A 17,721-nucleotide genomic window follows, 5' to 3' on the forward strand; every position below is an offset into this window, starting at 1 on the left:
ATAAATTAATTTTCTTACCATAGCTTTTCATTATATGGTGTGTGCAAATGTGTTAATTATAATAAATATTATCTTATAATTATCTAAACAACTGTGACATTTTTAATTGTTTTGGTTATTTCAAATGGAAAGCGTACTAATATATGGTAAACATTCTAAGCATGCAACCTGTGCTATGTGATTTACATTAATAACTCTGATCCCATATCCTTTTCAAGATTATTAGGTATTGAAAGAGGTTTGTCTCAGAAAAGCATGGTCCTAAAACATGTTTTCCACATACATGAATGGTCCCTTTGTTTTGATTACTTTGTAATTCAGAAAGCTTGTATGATCTTACTACGGAAGAAAAACAACTCAGTATTAGTTTTCACATTAATGAATTAGCAAATTCATTAATGCTTATGAACTGCAGAATTGATGTACGTCTTCACCAGATGGATCATTTCTCCTCTCCTCCTATAGACGCTACGAGCTGTTGGCACATCGTACATGTTATTTTTTGTTGTGGTGATTTTTCTGGGTTCCTTCTATTTGATTAACTTGATTTTGGCTGTGGTTGCCATGGCCTATGAAGAACAAAATCAAGCAACTATCTTTGAAGCAGAGCAGAGGGAGGCAGACTTCCAGCTGATGCTTGAACAGCTGAGGAAGCAGCAAGAAGAAGCTCAGGTATTTTCTAACAAGAGTTTGGGCTTTAGTATATTTCTTTGCGTGCTATTTGTTAAAAGCAATAATTAAATTCACGTATTAAGAAAACCCCATTCTTCAACATAACTCACAAGTACTTTAGATTGTTTTTTCTATGGCTCTTTATTTTTTTTTTAAGGTATAATGTCTAAAGCATTAATGAATTTCTGAACTGAGAATAAAAAGTACTCTCCAAATCAGAATAATAGTTTTAAAATAAATATTTCTTATCTAGGGGTATTATCTAGTAACCTGTCATGATGATTTTCCAAATTCTCAGCTTAGAAATATTTTCAAAACTTGTCAAGCCTTTATTAGAGTGTTCAAGATTTTTATCCATAAATTTCTGACTAAATTTTGCTACTTTTTTTACTAGCAGTGAATCAAAGACTGGAAGCAGTACCTCAAAGTTTTTTTCCTAAGAGCAGATTAAGGGAGTGGTTACTTACAATAAGAGTTAGAATTAGTTTGCTAAATTAGTACAGACTGAAGTATGACTGTTTAGCTTTTTTTTTTTGCCATTGCATTCACTCTAACTAATACTGTTATTGATTTTCAAATATTTTCAAATGAACTTTGTGTGGCTGTAGACAATATGGTCTGTCTCCAAGATATGTATGCAAAGTAGAACTCCATTCATGTTACAGAATTTCATTTGATATAAATCTTAGGAATGAGGGCTATTAATCTTAGGAACAAGGTTTATATTTTTCTTTTAAAAATGGTGTGATTTGTAAAGTATCTCATTAAATAACTGCTGTGGCAGGCAATAGCAGCAGCTGTAGCAGAGATGACTGAATACAGCGGTGAAAGTGGGATTGCTGGACCCTCAGATACTTCTTCAGAAGCATCCAAGCTTAGCTCAAAAAGTGCCAAAGAAAGGAGAAATAGAAGGAAGAAAAGAAAGCAGAGAGAGCTCTCTGGAGAAGAGGATGACATAAAACTTCCAAAATCTGAATCAGATGGAAGTATCAAAAATAAAGGTTTCCGTTTTTCTTTTGATGGGAACAGACTTACATATGGGAAGCCATTTACATCACCTCACCAGGTACTGTGAATAGTGTAGTTGTCATTTTTGAAATTTGTGACATAACCATGATATCCGGATCTTTAGGACCTATTGGGTCTTAACATGCACAGAAGCCTTGCATTTTCCTAGTTTATCTAAAATAGAAATATCTTCTTAATTTGTAAAAGGAAAATTAAAGTATAATGTATGAATGTAGAAAACTAAAGGTATTGATATCTTGTAACTTAGTGCATGATCTATATGTATCATTAGAATTTCTAGAAATGTTGATTTTTCTCTTTAAAGCAGATGAAACTAGTGTGGCCTTTTACATTTTTCTCTCCGGTTATTGTTTTAGGCACACTGTAAATTTACCCATTCAGATGACTTTCATCTCTAATGCATCTCTGAGATCTGCCTGAGGCACTGTATTAAAGATAACACTGACAGATTCCTGGGAAATATAAATTATTATTTTTTAATACATAGACATGCATTTTGTATATTTGAAATCTTTGGATGGTCAGTTTTTTATGTTTCCTTTGCAGTCTTTGCTGAGTGTTCGTGGCTCCCTGTTTTCTCCCAGGCGTAGTAGCAAAACAAGCCTTTTCGGTTTTAGAGAATACGGAAGGGAGAGAGGATCTGAAAATGAGTTTGCTGATGATGAGCACAGCACATTTGAGGATGATTCGAGCAGAAGAGGGTCTCTCTTTTTGCCGTTTGGACACGGTGAACGGCGCAGCAGTAACATCAGTCAGGCCAGTAAATCATCAAGAAGGCTGACAGCACTTCCAGTGAATGGGAAGATGGAGAGTGCTGTGGACTGCAATGGAGTGGTTACCTTAGTGGATGGACCACCAGGTCTGTTGTCACCTACTGGACAACTTCTGCCAGAGGTGATAATAGATAAACCGACAACTGATGGCAATGTAAGACAGTTTTAAATTAATCCAGGTTTCATGGCCTTTCTTTATTGCACCAGACAATGTTTTAATGTAGTTAATTGCTTTGAAAATTGATGGGTTGTGAATGCTTTTGCAGATCTTGCTGTAATGAAATGGTTTTGCAGTGATTCAATCAAAAGTGAGTGGCTGAAGCATGAAAATGAAAGAGAACAAAGTAGTATGCTTTTTATATACCTGAAAAGCAAGAACATGCATGCATAGTGAATCGAATTAGTATTCTTCCATTGTTAAATCTGTTTTAGAACTCAGAATAGGGTGCTCAGCTTTCTAAAATTTTCCATAAATTATTGTTTCAGTTTTTTTTTCTTTCTTTATGGTTTTAGCCTCCCTTTAAAAGTATTTCCTAATTCTATGTCAGTAATCTGCTGGTTCTGTTTTTCTCTCTTGTCCATATATTTGATATTGTGCAAATGTAACATAGTCTTTAAGACTATGTTGACATTTTAGAAGCTCTGAAAGTGTTTTTTTGTCCTGGGTCTCAGAGATTATCTGAGTTTCTCACTGCCTAGGGTCAGGGTATCATTGAAAAAAAAAAAAAGAAACCAACAACACAGCATGAAAATTCATCCATTTATCCCTATGCTCAGTTTTTCCTTTTCCCTCAGTTTGCTTTAGGAATGGACCACAGACATCCACATGCTTTTTTGTAGAAACCTTATTTTATTGAAATAGAAATTCTTGTATGGATCACACGACCTGGAAGTACATCAGCCAGGTTTCTTATAGTTATTAGCCAGATGCTTTACAGTTCTCATCTTCTTGTTGTTTATTATAATTTCATTTTCATGCATTTATTTAATTTACTGAAAAAAAATCTACCCATCCTCATGGATTAAAAACTTCTTCAATAATAAAACTACAACACAGCTTTCATTTTTTTTAATAAAATAGTGTAAAACAAGTGTTCATTTTTGGGCTCAATTATGTCAAACTTACTTTGTTTCTTCATTTGAAATTCATAGAATAAATCAGAGCTGATAGCTATTCAGTGTAGAAAATATAATTTAAATAAGTTTTGAATGGGTATAGAGGTCAATTCTTATCTATTAAAATTAGTTTATGGAATAATTGTTGCTGCAGAAAGCTTCCTACCATTAGTAGCTTGTTATAAGTATCTTGTGAATGAACTAGTTTAAAAGTAGGGACCCCTGGTGGCCTAGTGGTTAGCATGCAGGACTCTCACTGCTGCGACCCAGGTTCAATTCCTCGGTCCCCTGGGCAGATGGAGCTTGTTAGCCCTGTGAGGCCATCCATCTATGAGAAGGTCACTCTAAACAAACCTATGTCCTGAGGACCTCACTGCCATTGTCCAAGCTTGCTTGGCCCCGGCAGATGAACCTTAGGATTAAAGGGTGGGCTCAGTTCAGCGCATGCTGTGTCTCACCTAAAAAATCCATTGCGCAGGCTGGAAAGGTAAAAGACCTTTCCCAAAATCTTCATTCGCGAAGACTGGCCATTATTATAGTTTAAAAGTGAAATATTGGTAGAGAAAATGTGTAACTGGCAAATGGGAGTTTTTCGACTCCAGTGCTGCAGCAGTCTTGCTTTATTTCCTTGGCTGTGACCTCCTCCAAAATTTGTTTGTATCCAATGTGGAATTAATAGTATTTAACTATAATGGAGTGGTAATATTGAAACTAAATATCCAAATATTTTTTTAGTGCTTTGTAAGTATTAATAGCATTTAGAAGTATAGCATGAAAACAGTAGTTTGAAAAACCCATGGTATTTCTAAGTTGAATTTAATTTACACCCTCTTCTTTTTTTTTTTTTAATAGAGCACTGCTACAGAAAGAGAAATACAAACCAGGCGTACAAGTTCATATCAAATAGCAATGGAGTTGCTGGAAGATCCCAATGTAAGGCAAAGGGCCATGAGTATAGCTGACATTATCACAAATACAATGGAAGGTGTGTTATAATTGCAGATACATGAACTTTCTTGACATAGACTTGCTTGAAGGTATTATATCATAATGCAAATACAGAAGAGAAGAAATGTGTAGCCATTACAAATAAACTGAAGAGTAGAAAAAAATGCATGTACATAATGAGATAGGAAAGTGAAGAATCTGATAAGCAGGCTAAAGCAAAAAACACACTGTAATTAAAATAGATAATGTGTATATGTTTTATACTAGTTATTAATGTTTAACAATGCAGTTATTGGAAGAAACCTTCTGATAACTTTTCCTCTATCTGTACTGTAAAAATATTACAGAAGATTAAAGGCCAGGCCTTAGTTAATAAGGAGAAGGAAATTTTTAGTAGGATTATCTGGAATGATTACTAGTGAAAATCTTGAAAAAAGCTTGAATAATTTTCGAAAACCTATTTAGGATGAAATGAAGCTTATTTTTCCTGAAAATAAATAATTAGATGTTTCAACTGTGAAGTTGAAAGTGTTACTGAAAAAAAATAATCCCTAAACGTAAACATAGGGATTTTTATGATGTTTTGGGTTTTTTTGAAACAAGATTATATAATATTAAAAATAAACAAGTTTTTCAATTATTAGCTCAAAACTCTTAAGGTTTTTCTTTTAGTCTTCTAAAACCTTTTCAGCCAGAAAACAATAGGTTAAATTCCTGGAAATCTGAGGAGGTTCTGCCAAACATCCTGAGTGGTTTCAGGTATAAAGATTAAAACTTGAAAAAGCTAAAAATTATCTTCACTTTCTCCAAAACTTGCTCACTATAAGTTTCTTTTTTTCCCCAGAACTTGAAGGATCCAGACAAAAATGTCCACCTTGCTGGTGCAAGTTTGCTAACACTTTCTTAATTTGGGATTGTTGTGAGCTCTGGTTAAAAGTAAAGAGTGTAGTTGCATTTATTGTAATGGATCCACTTGTTGATCTGGCTATCACTGTTTGCATAGTTTTAAACACACTATTTATGGCCATGGAACATTATCCAATGACTGAAGATTTTGAGAATGTACTTAAAATAGGAAATCAGGTAAGTCCTTCAATCTGTATAATTTGATGCAATTGGAACTTGGTTTCTCTTTGAAATACAATTGCTTTTATTAACTTTATTATCATCCCATAAAATAAATGTTAAAGGTTTAATTATACTAAAAATACCATTTGAGATATGTTGTATGTAAGTTTGATTTCTGTATTAAAATTTCTTCAAATGCACTTTTCAGCAACCAGAGTTTGAATGACACAAAACTGAAAAAAATATGGCTTGGTTTTGTTTAGTATCACAAAAATAAAGTAGGAGCCAAATTAGATTCTTTTAACTGTAGGTACCATTGATAACACAAGAAAAGTTGAATGCTGTTTTGGATTATTTTTCACTGCTATTTTTGTGTGTTGATTTTGTATTTTCATGAAGAATTTTTATTTGATTGGTCCATAACAATTTGCAAGGCAAAGAATATATGACTTGTAGGAGTATCTTGATACAATTGGGTTTTGTTCCCTAGTGGACAGAGTCTGTAGGTCGGGTTTGGTGAGGTTTTGTGATCATGGCTGCATGTTTCACCCAGAAAACTCCCATTTTTTCCTTTCCCATGTGATGCAGTAGCTTGAGCTGTGTGAGTATAACTGTTCCTTAGTGCTAAGAATTTGTGCGTGCTCCCAGTCAGCTAAAATGTCACTATAATACTGATGTAGTTTCAGCGGTTGCTTTTTTGCTTTTTGGACTGTGTAGCACTACCTTTTAAAGAATGCTTCTGATTTTTTTGAAGTTTGCTCATCTTTCTAGTAAAAGATAGTAATTTATGCAGTTTTGTAGATACTGGTGATCATACATCTACAGTAAATACAATGAATTTATTTCAGAGGTGTTTTTTGCCTGCTGCTTCAGAAGACATCAGAGACATTCAGAATCAGAAAGGAGTTTTACTTCAAACATGATCCTTGGCACAACTGACCTTTTTTTTGGCAGATAGAAAGAGATGATGTGCTTATCTCTGAGTTCCTATGTAGACTTCATTAATAGCACATCACTCTAATTTGTGACCAATTCACATTTTTCCACACACCTTTGTTAAAGCAGCTTCTATTTGTCAAGAGCAACTGTTAATTATCTTGACGGGAAAAGTTCCTTTAATTAGATGGACAGCAGATATGAGGAGCAAACCAGAGGCCTGTTAGGAACAGTTTGTTCTTTGGTAGTCACTAAATGTGTCCCAGGTTCAACTGAAATTATGAGTTTATGCTACAGCTCATTTTGATGTTGCCACTTACCTTCTCTGTGGGCTTCAGCTTGTTATAATTTTCCTTACTGACATCCTGCTGTAAGAGGGATGCTACTTCTTACTTATGTTGTTCTTTATCTGCTGGTTCAACTTATTAATGTTTATCTATAAAGTAACAATAAACATTCTTTCTTCAGGTTTTTACTGGAATTTTTGCAGCAGAAATGGTTCTCAAGATAATTGCCATGCATCCTTTTTATTATTTCCAAGTTGGCTGGAATATTTTTGATAGTTTTATAGTTACTCTTAGTTTGGTGGAGCTTTTTCTGTCAAATGTGGATGGATTATCTGTTCTCCGATCATTCAGATTGGTAAATAATATATCTGCATTAATGAATGAATTATATTTGTATTTCAACTGTACTCATAAAAATAAGACCCTTTTTAGTATTATGTGTGTTTTTTACTAAGTGTCACAGGATATCTCTGCAAGCATGTTTTACAAAATTATTTCTGCTATCATTAAATACTGTGAGCCTTTTCATGGTTCAGAAGCAACTAAATACTGTTTTAAGGGAAAGAGCTGTAATTTTATTATAATTCTTTTAACATGGATGGGTAAAGCTCAGTGAAATGTATAATTTTTTAAGTGTTTATTGAGAGATATAAATAAAACCCTTGAGTCTTGTTGACTTCCATGTGTGGAAATAGCAAGGAGGCTAGAGGTGTTCTTTTCAAATGTAGAAATTATAAAATTCATGGGTTTGAAAAAATTCAAACAGATTATTTTTCTTTTCCCCTTAGAAAAAGAAAAGCTTTATTGTACTAGAAAAATATTTTTGTTTTAAAAATGAGAAATGATGTGTGAGACATGCTCTCCTTGTGTTCTGTTTCCATTTTGCATTTCTGTTTTTCTTTTATCTGAAAAAAAAAATATTTAATGCATTTTTATTTTGAGTGGGTTATGGGTAAGAAAGAATATGAATTACACTTTTTCTGCTTCATAAGTTGAAATGTTTAACTTGCATATTGTGCTTTGCTTTTATTTCCAGACAGTGGGTGTGTCTGATCTTTTTTTAATTTATTGGAAGACCCCATTCTTTGAGGATTTCAGAATCCTTTCTTTTCTGTCAGTAGAATTCTGTTAAGCTTTATTATTTTTTTAATTCATTTCTACAATAATGGTTGAGATGTATGCCATGTTCAGAATTCACTGTCTGAACAAATACAGCCCCTGTTCTATTTTTTTCTTATGGAAAAGACATACTACCAAAAAAACCCAAAAACTAAAAAAGGAAAACCACAAAAAGGCAAAGTCTGAAATTTATTAGGTTTTAAAAATGGGGATTTTATGAAACTCCTGGCTCTGTGTAAGTTACAGTTGTTGGAATCATGTTGAAGTTTCTTCTTTTTGCTATTGCTGAGAGTCACTAGTTTATAATATGTTGCTATTTCTTCTATAGCATTTTTGTAACTACTGCAAATAATGCTTATGTATTTTTGTTTTTCAGTTGCGAGTTTTCAAGTTGGCAAAATCTTGGCCAACTCTAAATATGCTGATTAAGATTATGGGCAACTCAGTGGGGGCTCTGGGCAATCTGACCCTGGTGCTGACAATCATTGTGTTCATTTTCGCTGTGGTTGGGATGCAGCTCTTTGGGAAATACTACAAAGATTGTGTCTGCAAGATCTCTGAGAATTGTACACTTCCACGCTGGCACATGAATGATTTTTTCCACTCTTTCCTGATTGTATTCCGAGTGCTGTGTGGAGAGTGGATAGAAACAATGTGGGACTGCATGGAGGTTGCTGGCCAAGCCATGTGCATTACGGTCTTCATGATGGTCATGGTGATTGGAAACCTGGTGGTATGTAGCCAAAATAATTTTAGAATTCATTTAGAAGAAGAATGGTAACAGAACCAGTAATTATTTTTCTAAACATTATTAAATGGGGGTTTTAAATATGTTTTTTATGATTTTGAATTTGTTATGAGTGTGGATCCTGAAATAGAGTTTTCTCTTTGTTAGATTTCTGATCCTCTGTAGAATCCTCAGCTTGGAGGATGGCCCCCCTCGGGGGTCTGGAGTGGAATTCAGATATGGATGAGAGAGTGCAGCACCATGTGTTCAGGTTTTTGTGGACTACTCCTGGTTACTTAGAGAGGGAGAGAAGAATAAAGGCATCCCAAGTGTTAGGCTTCTAGGATGGGAGTTTGCTGTTTGCAGAAGAGGACATAGCAGGGCATGCCTCCCTACCTGATTGAAGCATCACTTCCAATCACACATAGCCAGGTTATTAGGGGTACTTTTTTTAGCTTTTTCTGCTCTCTCCTGTCTAAAAGACTGCTTTAACATTCATAAGGCTCTGAAATGTATGCCATTTTGAGACCTCCTTGTTGCATAGCCAGCACTTTACACAAATGGTATAAAGAAACTTGAATTAGAAGGCAGTTGTTATGCAGAAAAAACCCAGATGCGATTACTTCAGCCTTTCTTTCACTTCTTTACCTTTTTGCTTCCTATTCTGTGCTCTTTACAGATACTTTTAAAATAGTTGCATTATATCTGCTATTTTTTCCCCAGAGGAAAGCATCATATCTGCACCAGATTGTACATAAATCTGTATATAGTTCTCTTTTTAAATAAGTTTTATGTTTATTAACTCACCAGTATTTAAGACTCTAATTGCTCTACCTTTTCCTCTGCTTTTCTTATTGCCTTCTGAGTCTTCCTATATTATTCTACATCTCTTCTTTACACAACTGTCAGTAGCAAAAGGGATATTAAATTGACCATCCTGGAAGCATTGTCTATGAATAAAATTTCCAACAGGAATAAGTTAATTATCTTTAAACCAGGTGTGCATTGTTTCTACTTGCATAGCCATTTGCTTCAGTATTTTCTACAAATCTATTGTCTTATGATGGATTGAACTGTGAAGCTTTTTGACCAGAGGAAACCTCCTCCTTAAGTAGTTTTCTAAACCAGAAGTTAGAACTTCGTGCAATGAAGTATCCACCTCTGTGAATTGTCCCACAGTATTTACCGTATTTGGATTTTACTCCATAGCACTAGTAGAATTTCTTACATGAGCAGACATGCCTGCTCTATGTTCAAGGCTGTTTTATCCATTCATCTTTCTGTGTTCCCAACACATAGTTTTTACCCGTTGTCTTCCAAGCTGGTAGAAAATCTGATTTGAAGATTTCAAGAGCTGGTACTTTGCTGCTTTGGCGTTTGAGTTCCTGGGAGACCCTGGGCTCATATAACTGATACGTGTTCTATGTTTTGTCTAGCTGTGGGAAGAGGATGACTTGGGGTTAGAAGACAGAGTGCACTCCTCATTTTTTAAGTTGCACACAGCAAAATATTTGTGTGAGTTTGGACCAGCATGTAGGACATGTGTTTTCTGCACAGATCAATTTTGTCTTCTGTTGCAGAGTGCTTCGCTTTGCCAGAGCAGTAAATGTGTTGAATCTGTTCAGGCAGAACCAAAGAATCCTTGGTTTCTGACCTTGTACAAACCTGAGCAGAAAAAGAATTTACGAGTTTCAGCAATGTAGAACCACAAAACCCCCTGTGTTGAGGTATAGGGCAGGTGGTGTGCTTAAATTGCATTTGCATTTTATTTTCCGTGTAATTTCCAGAATCTTATACTATGAAGGAAAGCATGAAACCTGTGTTCATAGTGGATTCATAAGAAGCATGTGAATGAAAACTGAAGAAAATCATCTCTGTTGTCTTTTTTTTTTTTTTTTATTAGGTATTGAACCTTTTTCTGGCCTTGCTGCTGAGTTCATTTAGTTCAGACAATCTTGCTGCTACAGAGGATGATAATGAAATGAACAACTTGCAGATTGCTGTTGCAAGAATTCAGAAGGGAATAGATTATCTGAAGAAAAAAGCAGGTGAATGTGTCCAAAAGTCTTGTTTCGGAAAACAAGCTGTTGTAAATCAAAGAACAGCAACAGATCAGTTGAATGATGAGAGAGGCCCCCGCATTTCCAACTCTACCATCCCTGGACTAAGGATAGATACGAATTATCACAAAAATGAAAATGGAATGGCCACTGTTATAGGTAGCAATGATGGTACATCATTCATGACCAACCCAAGCCTTACTGTTACAGTACCAATAGCTGTTGGAGAGTCTGATTTTGAACATCTAAACACAGAAGAGTTTAGCAGTGACTCAGATTTGGAGGAAAGCAAGGAGGTAAAATTTAAATATTTTATTTTTTTGTATGAGCTAATTATACCAATTGTATTGTTTCTTTGTATGAATCTTCCTACTTAGGAATGGAAAACAGTTGTAATTTGAGATTGTTAGACTGTGCTGAGAATGAATACATTGAATTGGGCAAGTGGAGCTCAAGAGGGCAGGAAATCCAGGCAGAACTGCATAAACATACATGAACCCATTTATAAAAAGATTTTTGAAAAAACAATCTCTTACAAATTGTTGGTTGAATAGACAAACTAGTATATATTTATAGCATAAACACTTAAAAGACTGGGGTTTTTATTTAACTGTAATATTTCTGTGAAGGAAGGATGAAAGTAAATTGCTATTTAAAAATATTAGAGAAGATATTAACAAAGAATATTAATACCCTTTTAGGAAAATCAACATTACTTTTTACTGGATAAACTTAACAGAGGTGCTAACTCAGGCTAATGAGAACAGTAACAACAATTTTTCGAATTCTGAAGTTAAAATGATGAGGAAGAACCAAGGGAACAGTGTTAGTATTATAAGGTGAATACATCAGTTAAAAACTGCTGAGAAAAAGTAGAATTACTGAATGAAACAATATTGATTTCTTGCTTCTTTGTGGGAGTTTTGAACCAGTCACTTCAAAGACTGACTTTAAACTCGGTCAGCTTTAGGGACATAGTCATGTGTCAGCAACTGCAGACTGAGGGGGAAAAGCAAAATTATGGATTTCAGCAGGATCCTGAGAGACAATGAAAATTCAGATAGCAATCTGTTGCTCAAGAGCAGACTGTGTCTGGTATCAATACCCCTGGCATGTGAAGACACCAGGACATTAACAGAGTATCACTGATGGTGTAGACAGCTGTACTCCAGCCTGGATTGTTTTGGATTTTGGGGGGGTGTGGGGAGGGCTATTTGTTTGTTCATTGTTTTTTGGGAGTTCAGTTGATTGGTTTGGAGGGATTTTGATTGGTTTTCAGCTTTTTAGGTTTTTAGTTGTTTTCTTTTGAATGGGTAGGTAATTTGCCCAAATCACTTCCAAATTGTAGAAAATAAGTTTGTTCTAGAAAAGTGTAGTGAAATTACATTTAGAAAGGTTTAATAAGGTACTCTTTAGGTGTTTCTTTTATTGTAGAGTGCAGTGTTCGGTAGTATTACACTTATTTTTGCTATTTCACCAGCTCGTTTTCTGATGCTTAATTTGTTCCATCTACTTTTTGGAGATTTCACTACTTCATGTATTATATCGACCACTCAGTTGAGAAGACTGTAGATTATTAAGAGGCCTCTTTAAAGCAAAGCAAATAATATTCATAACTTCATTAAAAATCTGACCAAAGGATACTGGACTTCTTATTGTTTTAATAAAATTTGGTTTTGTGGAAGGAATATTTGATGAATCCAGGTAATTTACTCTTGCTCTGATAACTGTGTTAAATCTAACTCTTACCTGGAAAATATTCTTCAATTGAAGACACCTGGTTCTTCACTATTTTATATTTAAGTACTGGGTGACAAAATCTATGTCTTCTCACCTCTGATATATTTCTGGAGATGAAACGTAAGTATTAGCTGTTTATATGATACTATTATCTAGTATTAATTTTAACACACTCAAATTTGGAAAAGTGGCTGAGGATTGGTATAGTTGAAAGACAACCATAGGAAATACATAAACTAACAACGAAAAACTATTTCATGTAAACTAGTTGATAGTCAGCAAGGAAATTGTCTTCTGTTTTGTAGATTTATTTCAGGTCTTCCTTTCAGACTTTCCCTTTGAATGGGAGCAGTTTATGTTGGAGTTATTAGATAGCTACATTGTTTGGTAAGCCTTTGAGAAGTTATTGGTGGAAAGTGAGATTAGATTTATAACAGAATACTAATAAAAGATAGGTCTGAGATACCTGAGGAAATTACAGGTTTATTGTTAGGCATGAGATTTTGTTTTTGATTGCTCTATGTCTGCTGCAATCCATAATGCACCTTAAACTGTTTGAAACTTTTTTTTTTAAAGTCATGCAGTTAAACATAATCTTTGTGGGAAAAATTGCTTATGCAGAAGTTTTCGTGTTTGACATGGTATGATTTACTTTTTGTTTTGTTTTGCCCGCAGCTTCTTTCTGAAAGTGTATTCTAGATACATGTTTAGCACCTAGTGAAGACCAGGAATAACCTTGAAAATGAAATGCAAGGAGAAATAAATTTCTGTCGGGAATTTGAGGATGAAATGATTTTTGGTGGTGGTTTGGTGTTTTTGTTTGTGGAGTGTTTTTTATGTTCAGGCCCGAGTCCAGTATACCTCTATGAACTTCAGATATTTTGCTAATCTTACCTCTTCCATTATATCTTTGTGTATGGTTAAAGCTCTAATCCACAGCTATAAATGCGATGTTTTGCAAATGTGTGTCGTATCTAGAAAACACATATTTTTAGTCAGTTAGAATCCACGCTTCTGTTTCCAGAACTCAAACAACCTAAAGGGTACCATGTTTTAACGTCATTGCGTACCATTCTTACTTCTCACAGGAGTGAAATAAAGCTGGATCAGTCGAGAATGCAGATCTGGTGCTTTTTAACCAGGCAGAGCAACGTGTCAGCATGTTTACACAGGTTACCTGAACAAATCATACATATATGGTCATTTTTGAGATTGATTGGCCTGCATGCTACTCAGCTACAATATATTTTTCCCCATATGTTGCAATGTAGTGGAAACATACACAGCTGCTCTGTAAGCTGAGCCCCATGACCCACATCACAGCATGACCGAGGGCAGTACCAACATGTTCTTCTCTCCTTGTTACATCTTTGGTATTTTCTGTACTACTTCTGTGGCATAACCTGCATGCTTTGTAGGTTTTTATTATTGTTAACTGAATTATTAAGCGTTAAGACTTTTCAAGGTTAAAAGAGGTTAACAACCTATGATTTTATGAAAATGGAAAGATAGTCCTCATGATGTTTTCTGTCATCTCTTGTACCATGTTTTTAGCTGTTGTGTAATTATGAACATTTTCTGATCATGTTCATTTGACCAATGCCTCTGTAATATTACATATATACAGTTACTTGTATGCTAAAATGTTTATATCTTTGATATAAATTGTTTTGTGTTTGCTCACAATGTTTTTATAATTTACATTCCAATTTTCTCATATAAGAGAAGCTAAGATATAGGATGAAAGATACACTCCTAGGGATAATCAAACATTTTTTTTTATACACATGCATAGTTCTTTGAATATGGATGTAATGATTTATTTATATTCTACTCACGAAGTTTGTATATGTCTGTAAGATTGGAATTTAGGGCATCATTTATGTAAGTTTTGTTCTTCATCGTCAGTAATTGTTTCTCTGTGAACTTAATCCAGTTGCTTAATTTCTATAAAGATAGACCTAAAACATAATTTCAATCAAAAATTCTGTGTAGGTCTCTGTGTAGGTGTCTAAATATATCTGGGGTTTTTATAACTATATAAATAAGGAAGTTCAAACAAAGAAGAAATATAAAAATAGGAAAATCCAGAATACAAGTAAAAGTAAGACAATTGTTAAATAGATGAAATACGAACTAATAGCCTACCAAATCTCTAAATTCAGGAACTCCAGAACTGTGAAACAAACCTTAATTGTACCAAGTTATGTATTTCTTATTTCTAATGATCTCTTCTGAATAGTTGGGCACTTCCTCTCTTTGTCATATTGAGGTATTCCTTTTCCAAATACAAATTTTGTTTACGTAGTTTTGTTGTGGAATCATGCATTATTTTTCATGTATTCTTTGGCACTGTTTTATGTATTGGAAAGATTCAGGCTTCACTTTTTTTGTTAAAGAGGGGTCTGTAGGCTGTTCAGAAAGAAGAAATGTAAAAATGTCTTCGTAAGGATTTTTCCAAACCATTTTAGAAAAGGTACTTACATAGGGGAGAGAAGAATGTGGTAGCATCCCATCCTAGTGGTCCCAAGTATGGGGGAATTAGTCTCATTTGATGGATGTTGTTTATGTGACAGTGGTCCTGCTTCAAGCTTCTGCTGGTATGAATTTGGACAAGTGCAGAGCAGCACACAAACCAGTAAAGCAGGAGCTTGTAATCATTTGAATATAACTTTGTCTTACTTACCCTTCCTTGCAAAATAACGTGATGCTTTTTTTAATAGATACACACGCCAATTTTTTCGCAAGTTACAGAGTAGGAGCAGTAGGTTTTTAGTTTGTTGAAAAAAAGATAAGTATTTTCTATGGAGAATCTTCTGGTTTCTTTAAAAGGTAAGCTTTAACTGTAGACATGGTTACTTTTATTCTTTCAGGAAAAGGTCCCAATAAAAGTGACTTTACTAACTGTGATTATGCTGAAGAGTACCCTACTCAGTGATAAGTCAAAATGATGATTACAAAAAATGTGCTTTGTGTACTTTTTGTTGTTCAATTAATAGTTTACACTAAATGGAAAAATGAGAGGTTTTTTTAACTGAAGAAGTATTTCCTGTTAAAAATAGATGTGATTGACTAGGCAGATAGCCAGTGGGTGGAATATCAAAAGATCCAACACTGGTGCTTTCTCTCTTGTTTCTACATAATAATATTTTTGGATCCTCTTTTCTAAGAGGTTCCTAACCATATTCTCCAAAGCACTGTTATCAGCGATTGTCTTTCACGTTTTACTGTAGTGCTTTACCTCCTCTTCAGCAAAAAGAGACTTGGTGGTCTTAAATTAAAAAGCAAAAGAGAGAGAGATCCTTAGTTAATGGAAATATGAGAGTATGCAGCGCAGTCATCCAGTGAGTTAGGTTTTTTGTTTTTTTAAATTATGCAAGACAATCTTTCCCTCTTATTCCTCCTCTTAACAACTGTATTGCTGATATGTTTGTTCTTTGCTTTGGAGCTTCAGTGGAACAATTTGTAGTAGTAGTAGTAACATTTTTCTTGCAAATATTTGTGCCATTTTACCTTGAATCCTTCAGAAATACAACCAGATCATAAGCATCAAACAGTACAGGAGATATTTATATTGAAAAAATTACAGTGTTCAAAATCTGAATAGCTTTTCACTGCCAACAGTGAAAAAGAAAAAGGATATTGTATTGAGGGAATTGTCTGTAAAAAAAATGATTTAGTGATGCTTTGCAAACATCAAGGCCACTAATCAACTTTTGAATATGTCAGTTACTCCATTCAATCCAGTGCTTAGTGTATATACAATGTGGCCTTCTTACCTCAGTCTGGTAAACTGAGCAGCAGCTAATTCCCCAGAAGGTAAAGGATGAACATTTCTGTCTTTCCTAAAAGTGCCCCTCCTGGAGTGATTCCTATAATCAGTTAGATTTCTGCAAACTTTGTAAATAGCAAAGAAACTAGCTTTCAAGTTTTTAATTAGAACAGGAAGCTCTTCTATGCATATTATTTTTATGATCTCTTTTTGTTGTTGTTTTTGTTGTTTGATAACTGCATCTTAGTGAAAAATATGAGTACCCTACATAAAAAAGAGAACGAATGTTTAATTAAATCTGTGACTCTTCAAGCAGTAGGATTATATCCTACACTGTCCATAGAAAAAAGACTTTCACATTAGTGAAAGACTGTCACACTAGTGACAAAGAAAGTCACTAACCAGACTACCTGGTTTATATCAAAATAGTTCATAGAATCTCTAATTTGATTCTAGAGTCAAGAAAATTGCTATTCTTAATTAAAACTAAATTAAAAAAAATCTCTAGTCTCTGATTCTTCTACTGTGAGTTAGAGGAGATATGTAACTTTTTGTTCCAAACACATTACTTCTTTTCAGTTCCTTTTGTATTTATGGTTGTTCATCTCATATTCTTTCAGTTGAATTCATGTCATCTGCTCAGACAGTGTACTAAGCTTACAGTTAAAATGACCCAGGGTACTGGGTACCTTACCTGTACTCTTAAAAAATATATTTTTTAAAATTAATAATTTGATTTATAATTCAATTAAGAATTTCAGTATACCCACCACCACTGCAACATTTTGCAATATATATGCTATGTCATGGAATGATGAAAGCAGCATATTAATAAAATTATGAAGGGCATATAGTGCTATCCTCAGGTTCAGAAGAACTAATTATAGGAATAGTTGTTTGCTGTGAATATTGCTATTGTAAAATTAATGCTACTAAAAATGACGAGATATGTTTACAGTAGACATGAGCAATATGGGCCTTCTATTCCAGATAATCAGTTTTTAAAAAAGTAGCAGCAAATAGACAATATAACAAAACCATTTTTAATAAAAGTAAATGCAGAATATTGGGTTACTTATTGTATTGTCTCTTTCTTTCAAAAACATGAAAAAATTGTTTAATACTGAAAATAATTTTGTCCTTTCACGTTTCACAATTGAGCTGTAAATACAACTTGATTGGATAGTAACTTGTCTGCTTTTGTATCTTAAGTATCTCTTAATCATGCAAGTCTAGCTAAATTAATGAAAATGATGTTGATTTGACAAAACCAAGGTTGTTTTATAAAGTGTGCTTACATCATTCCCTACAGACATTTACTTGTGTGACTTCATTACTGATGTTTTATATTTCTTGATAATAACATTATAAAATGTCAGAGAATGCTGTGGCCAAAACTACTTTGACTTAGTTTGGTACTCATACTTGAGATTAAGTGTACAGGACACCACATCTTCCTTTAAAATCTTCAGAC

At 34.1% G+C, this 17,721-nt stretch overlaps 1 protein-coding gene across 5 annotated transcripts in view; it reads left to right on the top strand.

The window, feature by feature from the left end:
• The window catches only part of LOC113965372 (sodium channel protein type 1 subunit alpha), a 168,490-nt gene that overhangs the window by 12,215 nt on the left and 138,554 nt on the right, over nt 1-17,721 (top strand). The window contains exons 9-16 of one of the 5 annotated variants that reach the window (XM_027678697.1): nt 466-672; nt 1,457-1,738; nt 2,248-2,628; nt 4,443-4,575; nt 5,383-5,621; nt 7,011-7,184; nt 8,325-8,681; nt 10,579-11,031. The exons of 3 other annotated variants lie outside the window; for them this stretch is intronic. In XM_027678697.1, the coding sequence (XP_027534498.1) occupies nt 466-672; nt 1,457-1,738; nt 2,248-2,628; nt 4,443-4,575; nt 5,383-5,621; nt 7,011-7,184; nt 8,325-8,681; nt 10,579-11,031 (2,226 nt within the window). The remainder of the gene's footprint in view (nt 1-465; nt 673-1,456; nt 1,739-2,247; nt 2,629-4,442; nt 4,576-5,382; nt 5,622-7,010; nt 7,185-8,324; nt 8,682-10,578; nt 11,032-17,721) is intronic. One more of the 5 variants, XM_027678698.1, reaches the window with a different exon arrangement.

The sequence above is a fragment of the Neopelma chrysocephalum genome, unplaced genomic scaffold (genome assembly GCF_003984885.1).
Source record: "Neopelma chrysocephalum unplaced genomic scaffold, ASM398488v2 Primary Assembly neopelma1_44, whole genome shotgun sequence".
Taxonomy (NCBI): Eukaryota; Metazoa; Chordata; class Aves; order Passeriformes; family Pipridae; genus Neopelma; species Neopelma chrysocephalum.